This window comes from Phyllostomus discolor, chromosome 15 (genome assembly GCF_004126475.2).
Source record: "Phyllostomus discolor isolate MPI-MPIP mPhyDis1 chromosome 15, mPhyDis1.pri.v3, whole genome shotgun sequence".
Taxonomy (NCBI): Eukaryota; Metazoa; Chordata; class Mammalia; order Chiroptera; family Phyllostomidae; genus Phyllostomus; species Phyllostomus discolor.
In genome coordinates, this window is record NC_040917.2 from 8,705,652 (window position 1) to 8,722,997 (window position 17,346).

The window sequence follows — 17,346 nt, forward strand, 5'->3', positions numbered from 1 at the left end:
TAATGGTAAATTTATAACCTAATCTTTTTTTTCTTCTTTCTTGAATTTATTGGGGTGGCATATATCAATAAAATTATATAGGATTAGTTATACAATTCTGTAATACACTGTATATCGTATTGCGTATTCACCACCCCAAGTCTAGTCTCATTCCATTACCACCACCCCGGTATCTTCCCCTACCTCTCCGCACCCCCTTAATCTTTAATTTTAAACAATGGCTGTGTTTCAACAATGGGCTTGCAAACTTCATGCAAATTTAACAATCAGCCTGGCGGCGAGTACAAGACACTGCAGCCACCACTAGAAAGAGAACATAAGGACAGCGAGACAGAGTGAGTAATGAGAAAGCGAGCGGAGCGCTACTTTAGACAAAATGGTTGGTGAGTCCTCTCCAAGGGGGGATGATTTGTGCTGGGACCTCAACAACAAAAAAGCCAGCAGTGATGGCAACACACAGCAGCCACGCAGAGGGGACCCCACACACTCTGAGGAGAGGGCATGCTCACTGCTCCCTGTCTGGGAAACACGGAGCTGGGGTGGCTGCGGCCCGGCAGGAACGCGGAGTACAATCAGAGGTAGCGGTCACTTGGTGATGTAGCGTCTTGTAGCACATGGTGAGGACTCGAGATTTTTCATTCAGACCCTAACAGGAAGCGACAGTTTGGGTGGAGGGGATGCCAGGGACACCAGCGATCACCCATCCCCAGTCTTCTTTTCATTCCGTGGCCTTGGTCTCACTGAACGATTTCAAGCAGACCTGTGGCTTTGGACACAACCTATTTGCTGATGGCCGCCACATCTACACATCTAGGCCAGCCCTTCCTCGCCTGCTCGGCTCCTACGTCTAACTCTGTTAGGATGTCTCCCAAGTCCTTGTGAAGTGCCTGGTCCATAGCATAATAATCCACAAATTAAAAATCACTAACTCCGCCTCTCACATTGCAAACAGAACACAACCCCAAGTATTATACAACGCTGATAAGCCTTCTTTTATCCTGCATTTCCTATCTGTGAAAGGCGTCGTCACCCACCCAGGTGCCACGTCCCAGAAGCCAGGAGTCAACTTCAGACCGACCGCCTCCTCTTCCTCAGGCTGTTGTCCCTTCTCTGGGTTACTGCAAAGGCATCCGGACCCAGCTCCGTGAGGGAGGCACCAAATTTCCTCCCCAACCAGACTCTTTGTTTCTTATGCCCCCTCTATTCTACCCTCACCTAACGACTTCATTCCCCCAGACACGCAAGGGGGTTTTCTCACACCGATGTCTAGAACAGCTTCCTCTCCCTCATCACCCATTCACAGCTCAAAAACTCAGCTCAGCGTCACTTTCCCTTCGAGTCGCCAGACAGGTCAGGGTGCTCCTTCTCCTTCTCCCACAGCACTCTGTACATACTTCAGCCACTGCCTTTATCCCACTTCACTGTTGTTATTTGTTTGCTTTATGATTTCCTTAGAAGTCCTTGAAGGCAAGGGCCGGATCTTTAACTTCCATGCCTTGGACGCTGAGAATGACAACCAAGGACACTGTAGATACCCACTGCTGGAATGTCTGTCGCAATCAGCAGGACCTTAAATATCTCCAGTATCATTCTCAGATTAGACAGAGCATTGCACAATCGCAGTGTGGCTGAGGAAATAACGACGGCCCAAAATAGTTAAGAAACAGGTTACGAGTTAAAAAGTGTGCAGTCATGAGAAGTGTGCAGCGTCAGAGTGGAAAAAGCTCTCCTACAACTGCTCCAGTCTTGCACGTGAGAAGGTGACAAAAGTCTTATCGTAGAGAGCCACTGGTGAATGGGGAAGTAAAATATGAGCAACAGTTTCCTTCCGAGAGCTGTGCTCCATTCACAAGCCAGTTCAGGACTGAAAAAGCTACCCACCGGGAGGGGAGGCAGAGCTACAGGGCAATCCCCATTCCCGCATTCCTGGCATTCTCCCTCTGGAGTAGCAGAGTTAGAGGTCAAGACATTTCGGACTCAGGGTGGGAAGGCCCATGAGGAGAGGGGCTAGAGAAATGGACATTTAAGCAATTAAGAGCTCTCAACTGCGACAAATGGAAATCTCCCCATGGTCCAAGGAATACTGATGTCCCAACTTGAAGGTAGCCACGCTCTTTTGAAACTTTTTGGGGGGCATTTATCTTGCTTTTTTCTGTCTTCCCTGTTTTGACCTTCCTACACAAATTAACATTATGTTTAAGTCAGAAACAGACACTAACCGCTTACGAATGCAGGTAATGTACCATTAAAATACATTTTTATTTCCTCCTAAAGTAGATAAAAATTAATCTGGTGGTTACAAAAAAACCAAAATGACCAGTTACCCCAGGATTGTGTAATCCTGAGCTACAAAGCTCTCAGGAAAATTGTCAGCGATCAATAAACGTTTTATTGACAAAAGAAACAAAGAAGGACCCGTTCAGGAGAGAGAGACAGGCAGACACAGACAGACAGGGTTGGGGGTAAAAAGACAAGTTGGAGAAAGGCTAGGTGCCATTCATTGTCTTCCAAAATGACAATTGTGGGAAAAGCACAATGACAGATGGAAGACAAAACAGGCAACACAGATTTCCAAAAGTTCCAAATCTTCCCAGATTAAGAAAAGACTGAAGTCGTAAAAACTCTATGCCCACAGATGAACCAAATACTGTTCTGCCAGGAATACAGGATCAGCAAAAAGGCGGGGTGGGGAGCTCGGGCTGGGTAGGACCCGCAGGTTCCTCAGGTTTGCCCAAAAGGCAGTCCGACACGCCCTCGTTAGAGATGCAGAGCCTCCAACTCTCATGCCTCGTTCCCGAGTCAGGCTGGGGCTTTCTGAAGGCCCAGCGCCTAGTGGAGGGAGAGAGAAGGAACGCGTGGAAGGGAATCGGAGGAACCACCACCGGTACAAACTTCTACGTACACACACATTCACACACACAGCGAGGCACTGTTGCCGTGGAAACCAAGTCAACCACCCAATCCCTCCTCGCGGAAGTCCGGACCCGCTCTTTGGGCCAGGGATCGTAGCCCGGAGGAAACGGGACGGGGAGAAGGGGGTCCCCTGTCGGGCCCGCCCCCGGCCTTGCTTCCCTGGGCGCCTACCGAGTAATGCAGCACGACAGCACCGGGACTGGTGGAGCCGACGGAAAAACAAGAGTTAGATGGACTGGAAGAATCCATGGTGCGGCTACTGTCCCGGGCAGGCCCTGGGATGCTTTGCTAGGCGGAGGTGGTGTGGCGGCAGGGGGCGGTTCTTCCGCACGGGGCGGCCCGACCTCGCCTAGGGCGGTGGCACCCTCTGCGACCGCTCCGCGGGACCCCGGGCGTCGCCATCTTAACCAGGACGGAAGCCGCGCGGGGACCTGCGGCGCGCGCGCAGCCGGCGGAACCCGGAAGCGGGCGCGCGGCGCTCACGGCGCTCACGGCGCTCACGGGTGCGGGTGGGCTCTGGGGTGTCCCGCGGAGTCCCACCCCACGATGGCGCTGGAGCAGGGACTGGGATCCTCCTCGCCCCCGTCTTCTCAGCTCCTGGACGCAGTGCTCCAGAACCTCTACGACTTTGGTGAGTGCGGGCCCTCGGGGCCCACGTGGAGAGCTGATTTGAGGAGCCGAGGGTCTGCTATGTGCCACGAGCTGGGCCGGCCTCCGCTTTGGGGCTAAAGGTTCTTGCAAGCCCAGCACCCCTCAGTTCACCCGCTCTGGTACCGTACTGGGTACAGGACACACCTTCTCCGCCTGTCACCTTTCTCCTGCCCCTGTGGTTGAGCTATTCTGCATGAATCAAACCTCCCAACACTTCTCTTAAAGTGGGGACCAACCCAGATGTCGGAAGCACCAGGGCTTTCAGATCTAATGATGGTGGAGGTGGGTGGGTGATGCACACAGTTTCCGGACCTCCGGGAAGCCCCCTCACCTCGCCATACCCAGGATCCAGCTTGACCCTTGTACGTTAGTTAGTATCACCTCGTCACATGATGGGGCCTCGTCCTATAGAGTGTCTCCTTGCCCAGGACTTAAGAGAACGTTTTCACAGGAAGCTTTTCGCAACCTTAAATTGGCAGATTTATGGTCTCCTTCTTTTATCTTGATGGGAGGAAAGCAAAATAAACACTTGCCATTATAATTTGGCAACCGCCGTTTCCACACACTCAGAAGAACCGAGCCCAGGGAAGGAACGAGTCGCCCGCCTCTTGTTCTTGCATCACAGACAATCTTCTTAAATTTGGAGCATGATGTTGCAAAAGCCATTCTTATTTTGGAGCCATTGCTCAAAATTCTAAGCTCAGTTAAACAAAGTTGAAAACATACCGCATACTCTATGCTTTTCACGTATTTACTCATTTAATTTTCACAGCAATCCACAAACTAGATACTGTCAATAATCCCATTATTACAAGTGTAGAGACAAGCATGGGAGATTAAAACCCTTTCTGAAGCCGCTAGTGATCTGCAGAGGCTGGGTTCAATTTGTAGAGTCTAGCTCCAGTCTCTGCACTTGTGTTGACTTTGTACTGTGACCAGGGCATTGCTGTTCCCTTGGGAATATTGGAAGGGAGAGGAGACTTAGTTTCTGACTTTGAGAAGCTTACAATGTAGAGGAAAAGGCTAAGCTGCAAAATCCTGGACAGAGTATCTCTGAACACAGGATGGAAATGAGGTTTTGAAAGCACGGGGTGTTAACTGCTCATCGTTATATCCCAAACTCCAAAGTTTAGTTGGCTCTTATTACTGAGTAAAAGACTAAGCAAATGTAAACGATCAGCTGCTGTTTGGAGAGTTCTGTGGCATTTGTACTGTTAGGTGAGGGATGAGGCCGGAATTCTCGTCTGAACCCTCAGATGAGTGGTCAGAGCTGGAACAGGTGAAACAAACAGAAGCTATGGGGATTCAGACAATAAAGGTGTTCAAAATAAGCCCGGTGTCTTAGGTTCATTTTCATTCACAACTGACAGAAGAGAAGAAAACTAGAAGCCCTGCCTGTAACCCTAGGAAGTGTTAACAAGAAACACTAGCTGTGATTTTTAGTGCCCAGCGTGAGCCAAGTAGGTTTACCAGCCTGGGGCTATTGCCATGATGACACTTTAGTAAGGACTAAGGTGAGGGCTGAAGCAACTATGCTAACAGGAGTCAAAGACTTAAGTGTAGTTACTTAGGGGCAGATACTGTGCATTTGGGATTCTGTGAACTGTGCAAATGCAACCCTCTTTGAAGAAAAACAGTTCGTTTTTTCCTTTGTGTGCATACCAGGGTGCTTCCAGCTGGGGCACATGTATACATGCATTCACATGATTTGATATGGGTGGTAGCTAAAACCAAAAATGCTTATTTTTCCTTCTCGTGTTTGAGCAAACAGGGCAGACGGAAGAAGAAGCAGAACGGAAACGAATCAGAAAGAAGAGGGAAAACAAGAGGAGAGCTGGGGAGACTGCAGCGGCCTCGGGGGCGGAGCCAGCTCCCCCACCCGGTTCTCCTGTCAGAGGCCAGAGGAAGAGCGCTTCTGCCTTCTTCTTGGAGCTCAGAGAAGAGCTGCAGGGTGCCCCTGCCTCGACCCCCACTGGTGCCCCTGCAGGGCCACAGGTCCCTCATGCTGCCGCAGCTCCCTCTGCCCTGGACAACAGGGAGCGGGTCCAAGTGGTGGAATTCCACAGCAGAAGTAAAAAAAGGAAACAGAAGCCGGATCAAGGCGAGAACACAACGGTAATGAGTGGGCCAGCTTATATGTAAAGGGTGAAAACCCTGATGTTCAAATATTAGGTGACTATCTCTGTAGACTACACCAGGGGTCCCCAAGACCGCCCCCAGGCTCGAGGGTGTGCTAAAAGCGCTCATCATACTGCAGACACAGCACACAGTCACTGTCACAGGTATGATTTATCACAGCAAAGGGAGACAGCGTAGCATCTGCAGAGGTGCCTGGGGCGGTGTCTGGAGGAAACTGGGCGCAGTGTCAGGGGTCCCCTCCCAGGGGAGCCGCATGGGATGGGCTTCATCTCCCCAGGGGTGACGTGTGACAGCCTGTGGAAAGCGCTGCCAAGTAGGGGGGTGCGCCCCAGCCTGGGCATCCTGGCTTTTTAATGAGGGTCGGTCACGCAGGAGTGCAGACTGGCCCTAGTGAAGTTCTAGACCCACAGAGAAAAAGCAGGTGTTCACCATAAATCGCGTTGTTGGTGCAACATTCCCCTCTCATTTGTGGTTTCTCTCTGTGTGGTGTCAGTTTCCCACGGTCACCCATGGCTCGAAAAGATTAAATGGAAAATTCCAGAAAGAAACGGTTCATAATTTTGCAGTTGCGTGCCATTCTGAGGAGCGTGAAAAGCCTTACCTCATCCTGCACTGTCCCGCCTGGGACACGCATCGTCCCTTTGTCCAGGGTACTCGCACTGCAGGCGCCCCTACCCCTTAGGTGCTTGGTAGCCGTCTTGGTTATCAGAGAGAGAGAGAGAGAGAGACCACATGACTCTTCTCACAGTATGTGGTCGTGGTCGTGCTGTGAGTTATTGGTAGTCTCTTTCTGTGCCTGACTTGTAAATTGAACTTCGCCGTGGTCGTGTTTATGTAGGAAGAAGCGCAGTATACGTAGGGTTCAGCACTATCTGCATTTCAGGCAGCCACAGGGGGCCTTGGAATGTATCCCCGCAGGTGAGTGGGGATGGCCGGCCGTATTAACTCTCTAGGCAGATTTGGTGCCTACAGGGTGGGGCAGGGCTTCAGCTGTGAAGAAGCACTCTGTCAGAGAGAATATTCTGGTTGCTCCATCCCCAGGAGCCAGCCCAGGGCCAGTCATGAAAATAGCTTTCTTGGGAGGTGCAGGGTTTGGTAAACCCAAGCCTGCCACGGCAACCCTTCCTGCTGGAGAGCGCGCAGGGAAAACTGTCACTCAACCACTGTTTATTGGCCACTGGTCTAGTCACTGGGATACAGCATTGCACAAAATAGACAAACTCCTTGCTCTCAAGGAGCGTACATCCTGATGCAAAGTAGTTTGACTTCACTGAGCAGCAGTCTTTCTCAGACTGACTTCGTGAGCCTCACTCAAAATTCAGCCCCTGACTTTTTTCGCGAGGATAGCATGATGGTGTGGTCACGTTCATTGCTAAAATCCAGATACTCCATTCCTGTAGCGTTCCCCATGCCCTGCACATTTTTGTGTATCATGAAAGGATAGTGTTCGTTTCCTAGGACCGCTGTGTGGATACTCTGTCTCCCGATAGTTCTGGAGGCCAGAAGTCCCACATCAAGGCGGTGGCTGGGCCGTAATCTCCTCTAATGGGAATATTCTCCTTGGCTTCGTCCGGCTTCTGGTGGCTCTAGACTGCAGAACTCCAAACTCTGTGTCCGTCTTCCTCGGGCCTTCCTCCCTGTGTGTCTGAGTCTCCACTCCTTCTGCCTTTCTCTTGGGCGCCTGTCATTGGCTTAGGGCCCATCCTAAATCGAGGATGGATCTCATCATGACTTTCTCATTTATGCCACTAAGTCCCTTGTTCCAACTAAGGTCACGCCCACAGGGGATGAGAGCCTGGACGTAGCTTTTTGCAGGCTGCAGTTCACCCCACTGCAGAGATGGTGGTTTCTGAGCACATGGACGCGGGCTGGAGCCCAGCGTTTACCACGTCCTTCTCATGGTTTAGCACAGCACCTGTGTGGTCTTTGTACGGTTCGGGGAGCGTTTCCCATCCAGCTCAGCAGTGTCTCCTCCTCACAGAGTGTCGGTGCGTTCCGTAGTCATCCCCACCTGTATTTTAGGGTTCTAGGTCCGCTCTCCCACAACTGTACTCCCAGTTCCGAGGCACGGGAACTGTTACAGGCTGGCTGGAAGGCAGACTCCTTCAGCCCGTAAGCCCGCCAGAGCTCCCAAGCTGGCTGGCCAGGGCAGCTTACAGTGAGTAGCAGTAATTACCGTGTGTACCGTATAAATATTAGGATTTTCTGTATGTACCACTGCCTTTATTTAAAAAAAATTATTTATTGATTTGAGAGAGAGAGAGAGACACCAATTTGTTGTTCCACTTATTGATGCATTCATTGGTGGATTCTTGTGTGTGCCCCGATGAGGGGCTGAACCACAGCCTCAGTGCATCGGGATGGCACTCGAGCCAACTGAGCTGCCTGGCCGGGGCGTGCACCACGGCTCTGCCATACAACTCTGCATCTGGAGACCTTAGCCACCCTTGTTCCCTCGACGTCTAGGTCTTCAGTTTCCTCTTACACTCACTTGTCTTTCTCTTTCTGGAATGGGAAGTTTCCTTTTCAATAGAAAGGACAGGTGTTGGCATCGGGTGAGTCTGCATTTCCCTGTCTCTTAACAATGGCATGCCTGCGGGAGGCTGTTGAACTGTCTTCTCTTCCTACCCCAGATGGGCCCTTTTCCAGCGTAGTTGGCTTTTGTTGGGAACCTCGGTTCCTTCTACGTTGTGGACTTCCTAACATTAGTGAAAGTTTCCAGTTGTCCTCAGTGCTCTGCCCCTTCCCCCTTTTTAAAACTTAAACTCTGAAAACATGAATGTGTCTGGCTACGGAGACACTGTGTGGACACAGGAAAGACCATATAGGCACATAAAAAGGCTTTAGAATGTGGACGTTGCACCGTGTAAATATATACAGGTGAATACAGTGCTATTTATTATGTCGTATCCTGGGTGTAGGGGATGCCAGCTAAAGAATAATCAGTCAGTTGGGGTAATTGGGACATATAATGCTAAAAGGTTGTGTTGTGTTTTTTTTTTAAGATTTTATGTATTTATTTTTAGAGAGTGGGGAGGGAGGGAGTGAAACACTGGCCCACAACTCAGGCATGTGCCCCGACCGGGACCTGAACCTGCAACCCTTGCGTTCACAGGCTGGCATGCAATCTACTGAGCCTCACCAGCCAGGGCCTAATGCTAAAAGTTTTTATAACGTGGTAAAACATTGCGTGCCCTGGCTCTCTAAAAGCTTTCAGGTTATCATAGGACAGCCCAAACAGATACGGAATCAGCAAATGTATATGATGAAACAGTGGCGGCCTCCCTTGATCAGTCAGTCATGGACTCAGCTGGTCATCTCTGAAGAGTACTCGAGGACAGAGGAGGCGTTGGCGGCCACTTGGGCAGCAGTCCAGCCTGGACCCAGGAAATGACCGTTCCCGGAACTCGGGCTTGTGCCGTGAATGCTGCCGTTCGGCTGCGCTGTGGATTGAAGCAGGTGTTCACGGGGTGATGCGAGGTGTAATAAACACTCATTTGGTCTTTGTCTGCATTCTGGCTCGGAACTCGCCGAGCCCTCGGGCTTCCTGGGGGTGAGAGCGATGAAGGTGTCTTTCACCTGAGTGAGCTGATGGGGGGAAGCCTCTGGGGGCGGCAGCTGGTTGCCTGGAGAACCAGCCGTGTGGTTGGAGGGTGGGGATTTTCAGTCCCACTGCCCTTCCCTCCGGCAGGGGCAGTGGAGGGTGAGTTCAGTCACCAAGGGCCAGTGCTTTAACCCATCACGCCTCTGTGATGTGATGAAGCCTCCGTAAAATCCCAGGAGGGCGGGGTTCTGAGAGCGTCATGCGTGGCGGCCCCCCGTGTCTCGCCCTGGGCTTCTCTTCCTTCTGGTTCTTCTGAGGGCCGCCCTTTCACGGCAGACCAGGAACCTGGCAGGTAAATAGGTTTCCTGAGTTCTGTGCATCGCCCTAGCAAATTAATTGAACCCAAGAAGGGGGTTGTGGGAATCTCTGCATTCCAGCCAGCTGGGCAGAAGCACAGGTGACAACCCGGACTTGGGAGATGGCCGTGTGATGTGGAGGGCGGCCCCGCAGCCCTGAGCAGTTGGGTTGAATGGTAGCTTACCCAGCCTGTCGGGTGTGTGGAGAAACCTGCCCCCCCGGACATCGGGAGTGGTGACCAGAACCCCTTTCAGTGGGTTTCTTTGGGAGCTTAGCCACCATTTATTTAACATTTCACCCTTGCCAACCAATGAGTGACTTTCCTAGTCATGTCCCATTTAATTAAAGCTTTTTTTTAATCCTCACCCGAGGACATGTTTTTATTGATGGGAGAGAGAGAGAGAGAAACATGTATTGAGAAACATCGATCAGTTGCCTCCCGTACATACCGCGCCCGGGTATCGAACCCACAACCTAGGTATGTGCCTTGACCAGAAATTGAACCCTCAACCCTTTCATTGTACAGGAGGACACTCCAACCAACCGAGTCTCCCGGCCAGGGCGTCACATGCCAACTGTAGAGCAGTGGCTGTCAGAGTAGTTTGACAAGAAATAGTAGGTGAGAGATGCCTATCTATTCATTTATTTATTTCACAAGTAATGGGGTGCAGCTGTTTGCCAAACCCAGGAGAGAGCAGCAAGCCAGATAAGTCCTTTGCTCTCCTTGTGCATCAGGCCACCCCCGAGAAAATGAATAATGTGCTTAAACAGAGCTGGAAACGCTCTGAAGGAAAGCCACGGGGCCCCGAGAGTCGCAGGCAGAACCCCCTTCCGGTCAGTCTCTGAGGAGGTGGCGTCAGGCAGGCTGTTCTGCCCGGCATGGAAGGAGCCGGAGGCCGATGGACCAGAGCGGGTGGGCCAGAGGGGAGAGTGACAGTGAGACCTTCAGGCTTAGTTTCAGGAACGTGCAATGCCACCAAAAAGTTTTAAGCAAGGGAATGGGGGGATTTATATTTTAGAAAGATCACTCTGGCCCCTGCATAATAAATGGGGTACAGGTCTGCTCTCAGGAGAGCAGGAGGGGGCGATAAGGACTGTGGTGGTGGGCTGGGCCCGGTGGGGTGGCCTGGGCGTGGCGTCTGAGGATGGGTGGGGGGCCCACTCTTCAATGGGCATTGCAACCCTGCCAGCGAGGAAGGGAATTCTGCGCTCTTCACAAAGTGCCACGTATGGTTTGAAATACCCAAGTGTTGTTTGGCTCTTAGGGGCATGCCTTACTAGTGCCATTCCTCCACTCTTGACATTGGGCCATCTTGACAAAGGTCATTCCCTCCCTGGGCCAGGAACCTTATCTTCTTTTGTGGCCTGCGCAGAGAGAGATAAGAAAGATGCAGTAGAAGTAGTGGGGCGGTGTGCTGAGATCAGATGGGACTCGGCTCTGCGGCCTGGACGAGGTCCATGGAGACCGCTTCTGAACATGTGAGATTGCTAATAATCGCCAGTATTTACCGGTGCCTCCTGTGTACTGAAAGGCACTATTATATTGATTGATGCCTTATCTTTCCGAAGCCTTACAATTCCTGGGGCCTGCCCGTCTTCATTGTACATGATTTGTGTGTATTTCAACAGTAACCCCCAGTCTCAGATCCATAGCTCTAAAGCCCCCGAGCTGTGGAAATCACAACTTAGTGGTTGTTGGTTTTTGTAAGTTTAGTACAGCTTTCTTTGGCAGCAAAACCTGGCCTGAACTGACATGAGGCTTCAGGATTATTTTTGTCTGCTCTGTTTGGCACGACTGTTCATAGGTGCTGCACAAACATGGATGTGCTTAGTTACGGGTGGTTGTCTGGGCCCCCACCGGCAGTGGTATATAATGGTCACAACATTCACGTCTTACCTTTTCGAAGTATAAAAACTTCTGAGTTGTGCGGGAGTCCCACATGGAGGGTTGTGGATGTGAAGTGCGTGCCAGGGCTCGGGTTCGGGCCCGAGGCCTTCTGCCTTCTGCCTTAGAAGCTGTGCGCCTGCCTGCTGCCCCGCGGGACAGGGTACAGCTGGGCTCCTGTCCAGAGCCTGCACTGACAAGAGGACTTCGTCCCAAGTTACTGCCCCAGGGTCCTGCGGCCCTCGTCCTCTGTGCGTCCTCTGGGTCACTCCCCAAGACTCTGCCCTGGGTGGTCCCTTCTCCAGTGTCACCTCTTAACTTTGTGCCGCACCCCTGGCCTTCAGTAGCTCCAGTGTCAGGTACGTGTTGAGAAAGAAGTGATCTGGTTGCAGTAATGTAGACTCAGTGTGATATGTCAAAATTTTATCGGGACAGAGGTGAACCCAGCGAGTCACTGAAACGGAAAGGAGCGAGAGTGCGCGGCGCACGCTGCGTGCAGCCCCGGAGCGCGCACACTGACACGCGGACTGAGGCTCGGGGATGTTGCTCTGGTGCGGCTCCGCATGTGTGCGGGCCGGGACTTGACCCTTCACAGTGACTGGTTACAGTGTCAGGGTTTCCTGCAGTGGAAGGGAAGGTTAGTGGTTATCTCATACTAAGTTGGGGGATGAGTTTTTCACTTATAATTTTCAAAGGCAAAAGCAAGAAGTGACCCAGGTCAGGTTAGCCTCGCTTGTCTTGCAAAATGAGCCACATTAAGCTTGGCTTGTGTGACTCAGCTGGTCTTGTCTGCTCAGGGAAGCTTCAAGTCTGATCTCCATTTGTTCATTTTAACAGGTACGAGTACATTTCGCAGTATCCCTAGAACTACTTGAATTTTAAAGAGAGTGTTTATTTACCCAACTATGTCTAGTTGAACAAAAGTTGGACAGTATAACTAATGGAATAGGAAAGATGTCCTAACTTCAAAGTCCACATAGAATTTTTCCAGTCGTGGAAGAGGAAATAAGCCTCTCTGGGGTCTGTATGTTGAAGTGCCCCACACAGCAGCCGCTGGGCTCTGCCCGGGGCTCAGTGGGAGCATTCGATTCTGGGCACTGTGTGAGTCTGAACAAACCGGAAGCACAGTAGAAGCCTGGTAATGTGGACGGTGCGTCTGTGGACTGACGGCCCAGAGCTCGGCCACGTGCCCGAGCACGGCAGACGCCCTCTGCATGGGACCCCGTGAGCCAGCACCAGGCACATCCACAGCCGGTGTCCATGTGACAGCGGCCGAGCCGCGCTGCAAGGTCACCGGGAGCCGGTTGGCTCCTTGTCCATGGATTAGTGGGTGCTGAGAGCAGCAGTCAGGCCTTCCTGTTCACTGGCCTGTGCTGCCCCCTATGCCATCTTATCCTATGCCATTGTAACAGTCCCAGGGGTCCTCGTGGAGATGGAAGCCACCATGTGACTGACACACCCCACCACATGGCAGGGGCGGGCAGACAGGATAAGCTGAGGTACAGCTCCATTTGCAGAGGGAGGACGAGGAGACACGTGGGCTGCAGGGCGCCTGGTGGTGAGGTGGAGGAGGGGCCCTCGCTCTGCACCAGCACAGCCCACCCCACTGAGTGGGACGCTGAGTGGGAGGGGCAGGACTGCCTTCCCAGGCGCTGTGCGGCCTCTCCCCTCCGCTTCCTGGCCTCCTGTCGTCCAGACTGGGATGGGTTCAAGTCGAGACCTCTGTCGCCGGCTGGGTTCGACAGTACAGTGTCCTGGTCAGTTCTGTGGGGTGGAAACCACAGCCAGAGGGCGTACTGATGTAAAGAGCCACATATTTCGAAGACTTGCAGTATCGTTTTCTGTTGGGAACTATAAACTAAATCTCCACCAGGGTTGAGTTTTGTTAGCCATTAGAGTGGTCGGGAGAGAGGAGGAGAGAGAGAATTATTTAAATATAACCTTTTACCCTGTAACACCCCTGCACACTCAGTTACCCTCCCCCGAACTCCCCCTGCCCCCTGCAAATGTGGATGACGGTACATGGGGTACAGACATTGGTCTTGCTCGTCATCTTTTCTTTTCTATGAGTTTCCCTTCTGTCCTTTCTTAAGCCTTGGGACCTTAACATTTCCCTCCATTTTCTTCCATCAGGTGTTACTGGGAACGCGTGCTCCGTGCTCGTACTTTTGTTTGGCGGTTGGGCGTCGGGGCCGGTGTCACGGCTGTTCACAGCGTGGCCACTCGGTTGGTAGTAGATGCCGTAATGATGTAGCGACAGAGGATCTTAATGAGCAATTTTGTTCCTTTTCAGACCAAAACTAGTATCCTTGAGAAAGACGTGAATGTACAAGAATTTAACTTAGAAAAGGTACGTGTTTGCAACTGTTACTTTTTTAATCTTTATACTGTCAGAAGAGATGAACGTGTTAACGTGTCTGAGGGTTGGGGAATGGCGAAGCACATCCCTGCGTTCACGTACGTGAACGTCATGCAGTCCTTTGGGACCCGATGGGTTCCTGACCGCAGCACCAGTGACATCGTGATGAGTAGGACAAACAGGGATGCATGTACTCTGTGAGTGTAAATGGGTTTTTAACATGCGTGAGGAAAAAGGAAATAATTCAACCGCTAGGGGTAGGTATTGGTGACTTCTTCTCTCCTTTCTACAATCTCTCTTTAGAGAAAAAACATGGGTCTGTGTCTAAAGCTGTGACACATGGTTTGTAAGTGTGAGTAGGTAGGTTTGGAGAGGTGCTCTTAAGTTAAAGGTATGGCCTCCCTGGGCAGCAGCCCTTTCAGAGAGCGTGCCGGAGCACCGCAGGCTCCGCATTTACCCCTGGTTCTGTCGCCGAGGAGGGCAAGGAGAGTGCTTTGCGTCAGCTGTCCAGATGAGACATGGGAGCGATCCTGTGAGGGGACGGTCACTGGAGCAGACCTCACACAGCTCCTTCAACCACCATTGCCGAGCTCTCGCTGGCTGCAGCCACTGCAGGGTGTGAGGACACACACGAGTATTTGACGCACAGCCGTCGTGTCTGAAACGCACTAGTGCTGGGCGTGGATTTCCTCTGTGGTGTTTTTGGAATGCGCTCGGGTCTGATTTGCCCCGTGTCTGCAGGCTCGGCTGGAGGTGCACCGGTTTGGGATCACGGGCTACGGAAAAGGGAAGGAGCGAGTCCTCGAGCGGGAACGCGCGGTTATGCTGGGCGCTCAGGTGAGGGGCCGCGCAGCCTGCTGTCCCCAGACGGGGCCAGGGCAAGGGACAGTGGGACATGTGTGCCAAATAAAAATTACGATGTGTGTCCCTTCTCTTTCGTTTCAGCCTCCCAAAAAGGGTTATGTGAATTACAAGGTTTTGCAGGAGCAGATCAAAGAAAAAAAGGCAGCAAAGGAAGAAGAAAAGAGAAAGGTAGGTGTCAGGGCCTCCTCTTCATCGAAACTAGAACAGACAGATGGCTGTGGTTTGTCGCAGTGGAGTGCTGGGCCTGGCTGCCTGGGAAGGTCTAGAGTTATTTGATCCAAGTATCTCCCACTATTCAGGTCAGCAGCATTTTACTGTAGCAGCCAAGTAATCTGGCGTGTGTGCACGAACAGTTGGCTTAAAGTTGCTGCTCCTGTTCAGGTACCGTCAGCTACTTTGATCCATGGCCAAGTCAGCCCCTTCTTTTGCGTTTTATGTTGTATGGTGCACAGGGGCCGATGAAACACCACGGGCAGGGGTGCGGGAGAGGGATATTAGACTCCCTTTTGTCTGAAACAGATTGGGCATTTCTACCAGTCCTCTCTAGAGCAGCTTTTCACATTCTCCAGTGGGTTTTAGGATGAAACTTTGAATCTTATTTTAATATGTCTACTCAAAAAAAAAGATTAAAATAAATAGTATCTCAGTGACTTTCAATTGCAGACCTCTTGCCCTTTTTTTTTTGAATCTCTACATCCATTGCTGATGCATATGTTACCTTAAATTCCGAAATCAGGCGCGGGACACAGACATTTTCAAGAGGAGGAGGAAAGGGCAGGAAGACAGGTGAGTGGCACTGGCAGATGCTGGGGCGGAATGATCTGATAAACACATTGATTTGTTCTGAAAATAGTCCCTTGAGCATACATGGAGTCTCTAGCCTGCCGGCTCCGTTGGGTGTCTCTCCCGTCTCCTCGTCAAGCCCTTCAAGGGGCAGACAGGATTCAGTGCCTTGCCCAGCATCAAACACCAACCTCTGAAACTGGGAGCCTTCCCAGTCTCCCGTTTTCAAAGACCAGAGACTACCAGTGACCCGTGGGGATGCTGAGACTGACGTTCCCGACAGGAGAGCGCCTTCCCTGCTGGTGCACCTGACAGCGCGCTCTGGGCCTGCGGCGCCTGTCCTCCGACACGCTGCACGAGGCGGGGCGCTGAGGTTTGAGTAACGGAATGTCAGTCCTGTTGTTTAAGCGTGTCCCTTGGCTTTTATCCCAGTGCCTCTTCTCCCGCCTTAAGTCGCCGATTCAGAATTGACTCCTTTTGTCTTAGCCGTTTTCTCGAACTCCTTGTGAGTGTGCACATGTCATCAGCTGGTCACTCGTTCTGGTCACCTACGTGTGTCTGTTGAGGGCCCACTGGGTGCCAGGCACAGAGGTGCCTTAGGTGTTGGGATGGACTGGGATGTCATCGCTAGGAGGTGACATCGGAGGTGAGAACTGAGGGAAGAGGAGGGGCCAGCCTGAAAAAATCTGGCAGCAGAACGGTTCACAAAGAAGAAACCAGTGCAGAGGCCCGGAGGCAGGAGCCAGTGGTGCATTTCAGGGACACAGGGAGGCCGTGCACTGTGGGGGGGCAGATGGCTGTGCGGGGGAGGGGACAGGCCTTTGCAGGAGCAGACGGTGGTGGTCCGGTTAGCCGGGCTTCGATCCTGCTTTGTAGGCTGACCTGTACCTTCCTCCACTTCCAATGTAGGAAATCCAAAAAGAAGAAATCGGCTCCCAGTATTCTGTCAAATGGACGGATCGGACAGGTGGGAAAATTCAAAAACGGGACACTGATTCTGAGCCAAGTTGATATCAGGAAAATCAATTCTTCCCGAGTGCCGAAATGAGGCGCCCTGGGAGCCGGAAGTGCCGGAGAGGAGCCGGAAGTGCCGGAGAGAGGAGCCGGAAGTGAAGTGCTCTTGTGCTGCGGCGGGGCCGCGCGAGACCCCCGGCCGCTCTTGCTGGTTTCCTGCTGCGCGGGCTGCTTTCTGGGGACAGAGTCAGGGAGACGCGGTATGACTCCGGTCGCCGAGGCGTCTGAGGGCGGTAACCGTGTTGGGCCGACCACGCCTTGTGGAAGTAAAGTAAACCTGTTGGGAGGAATGGTTCATTTTCCTCGGCGAGGTGCTCTCGAGTTCCGCTTTTACCGACGTTCACGCGTTCGCTCACAATACAGTTTCCCCAAAATTTACTGATTTCCAGGTGCTGATAATTAGCTGTAAATTGCCATTTAATTTTCTAAAAGTGCTTTGATGTTACTATATATCATGAAAAAAATAGGAATGATCATTAGTCAGTTATTTTGTGGGAAAAGCAGTTTCAGTTCCCAAGGCCCACCCACGCAGCTGTGTGATAAGACGCCGCCTGCGCGGCAGACGCGACTGTTAGGCAGCGCGGCAGAGGAGTCGGACGTGTGTCCGGGCCCTGCGCCCGAGCGGACGTTGCCGCCTTCAAAGTCATCACCTCGGGCGGCCAAACGTGAACTTTTTAATGACGTCGCCGGCGCCGAGACTGTCTGGGACTCCTCGAAGCTTGTGGCACACTTAAAGTCTTCAGTGCTAGTAATCCATTTTGGGTTTGTTTGTTTGTTTGTTTTTAGTCCCCAAAAAGAGATCCAAACCTAACAGAGTTTTGGTCAAGACCGAGGGGT

At 51.9% G+C, this 17,346-nt stretch overlaps 2 protein-coding genes across 2 annotated transcripts in view; one reads left to right on the forward strand and one right to left on the reverse strand.

Annotated features, from left to right (window-relative positions):
• Nucleotides 1-3,346, reverse strand: part of GNPAT (glyceronephosphate O-acyltransferase) — a 23,260-nt gene extending 19,914 nt beyond the window's left edge. The window contains exon 1 of the mRNA XM_028531195.2: nt 3,085-3,346. Within this exon, the coding sequence (XP_028386996.1) occupies nt 3,085-3,162 (78 nt within the window). The 5' untranslated portion in view covers nt 3,163-3,346. The remainder of the gene's footprint in view (nt 1-3,084) is intronic.
• On the forward strand, nt 3,206-16,811 carry C15H1orf131 (chromosome 15 C1orf131 homolog; the record flags this gene model as incomplete). The annotated part of the gene is made up of 6 exons (XM_036016177.1): nt 3,206-3,544; nt 13,783-13,839; nt 14,590-14,685; nt 14,794-14,880; nt 15,449-15,498; nt 16,405-16,811. Coding segments are annotated over 6 exons (768 nt in total), but the record flags the coding sequence as incomplete, so codon positions are not given.
• Between the last annotated feature and the right edge of the window lie 535 nt (nt 16,812-17,346).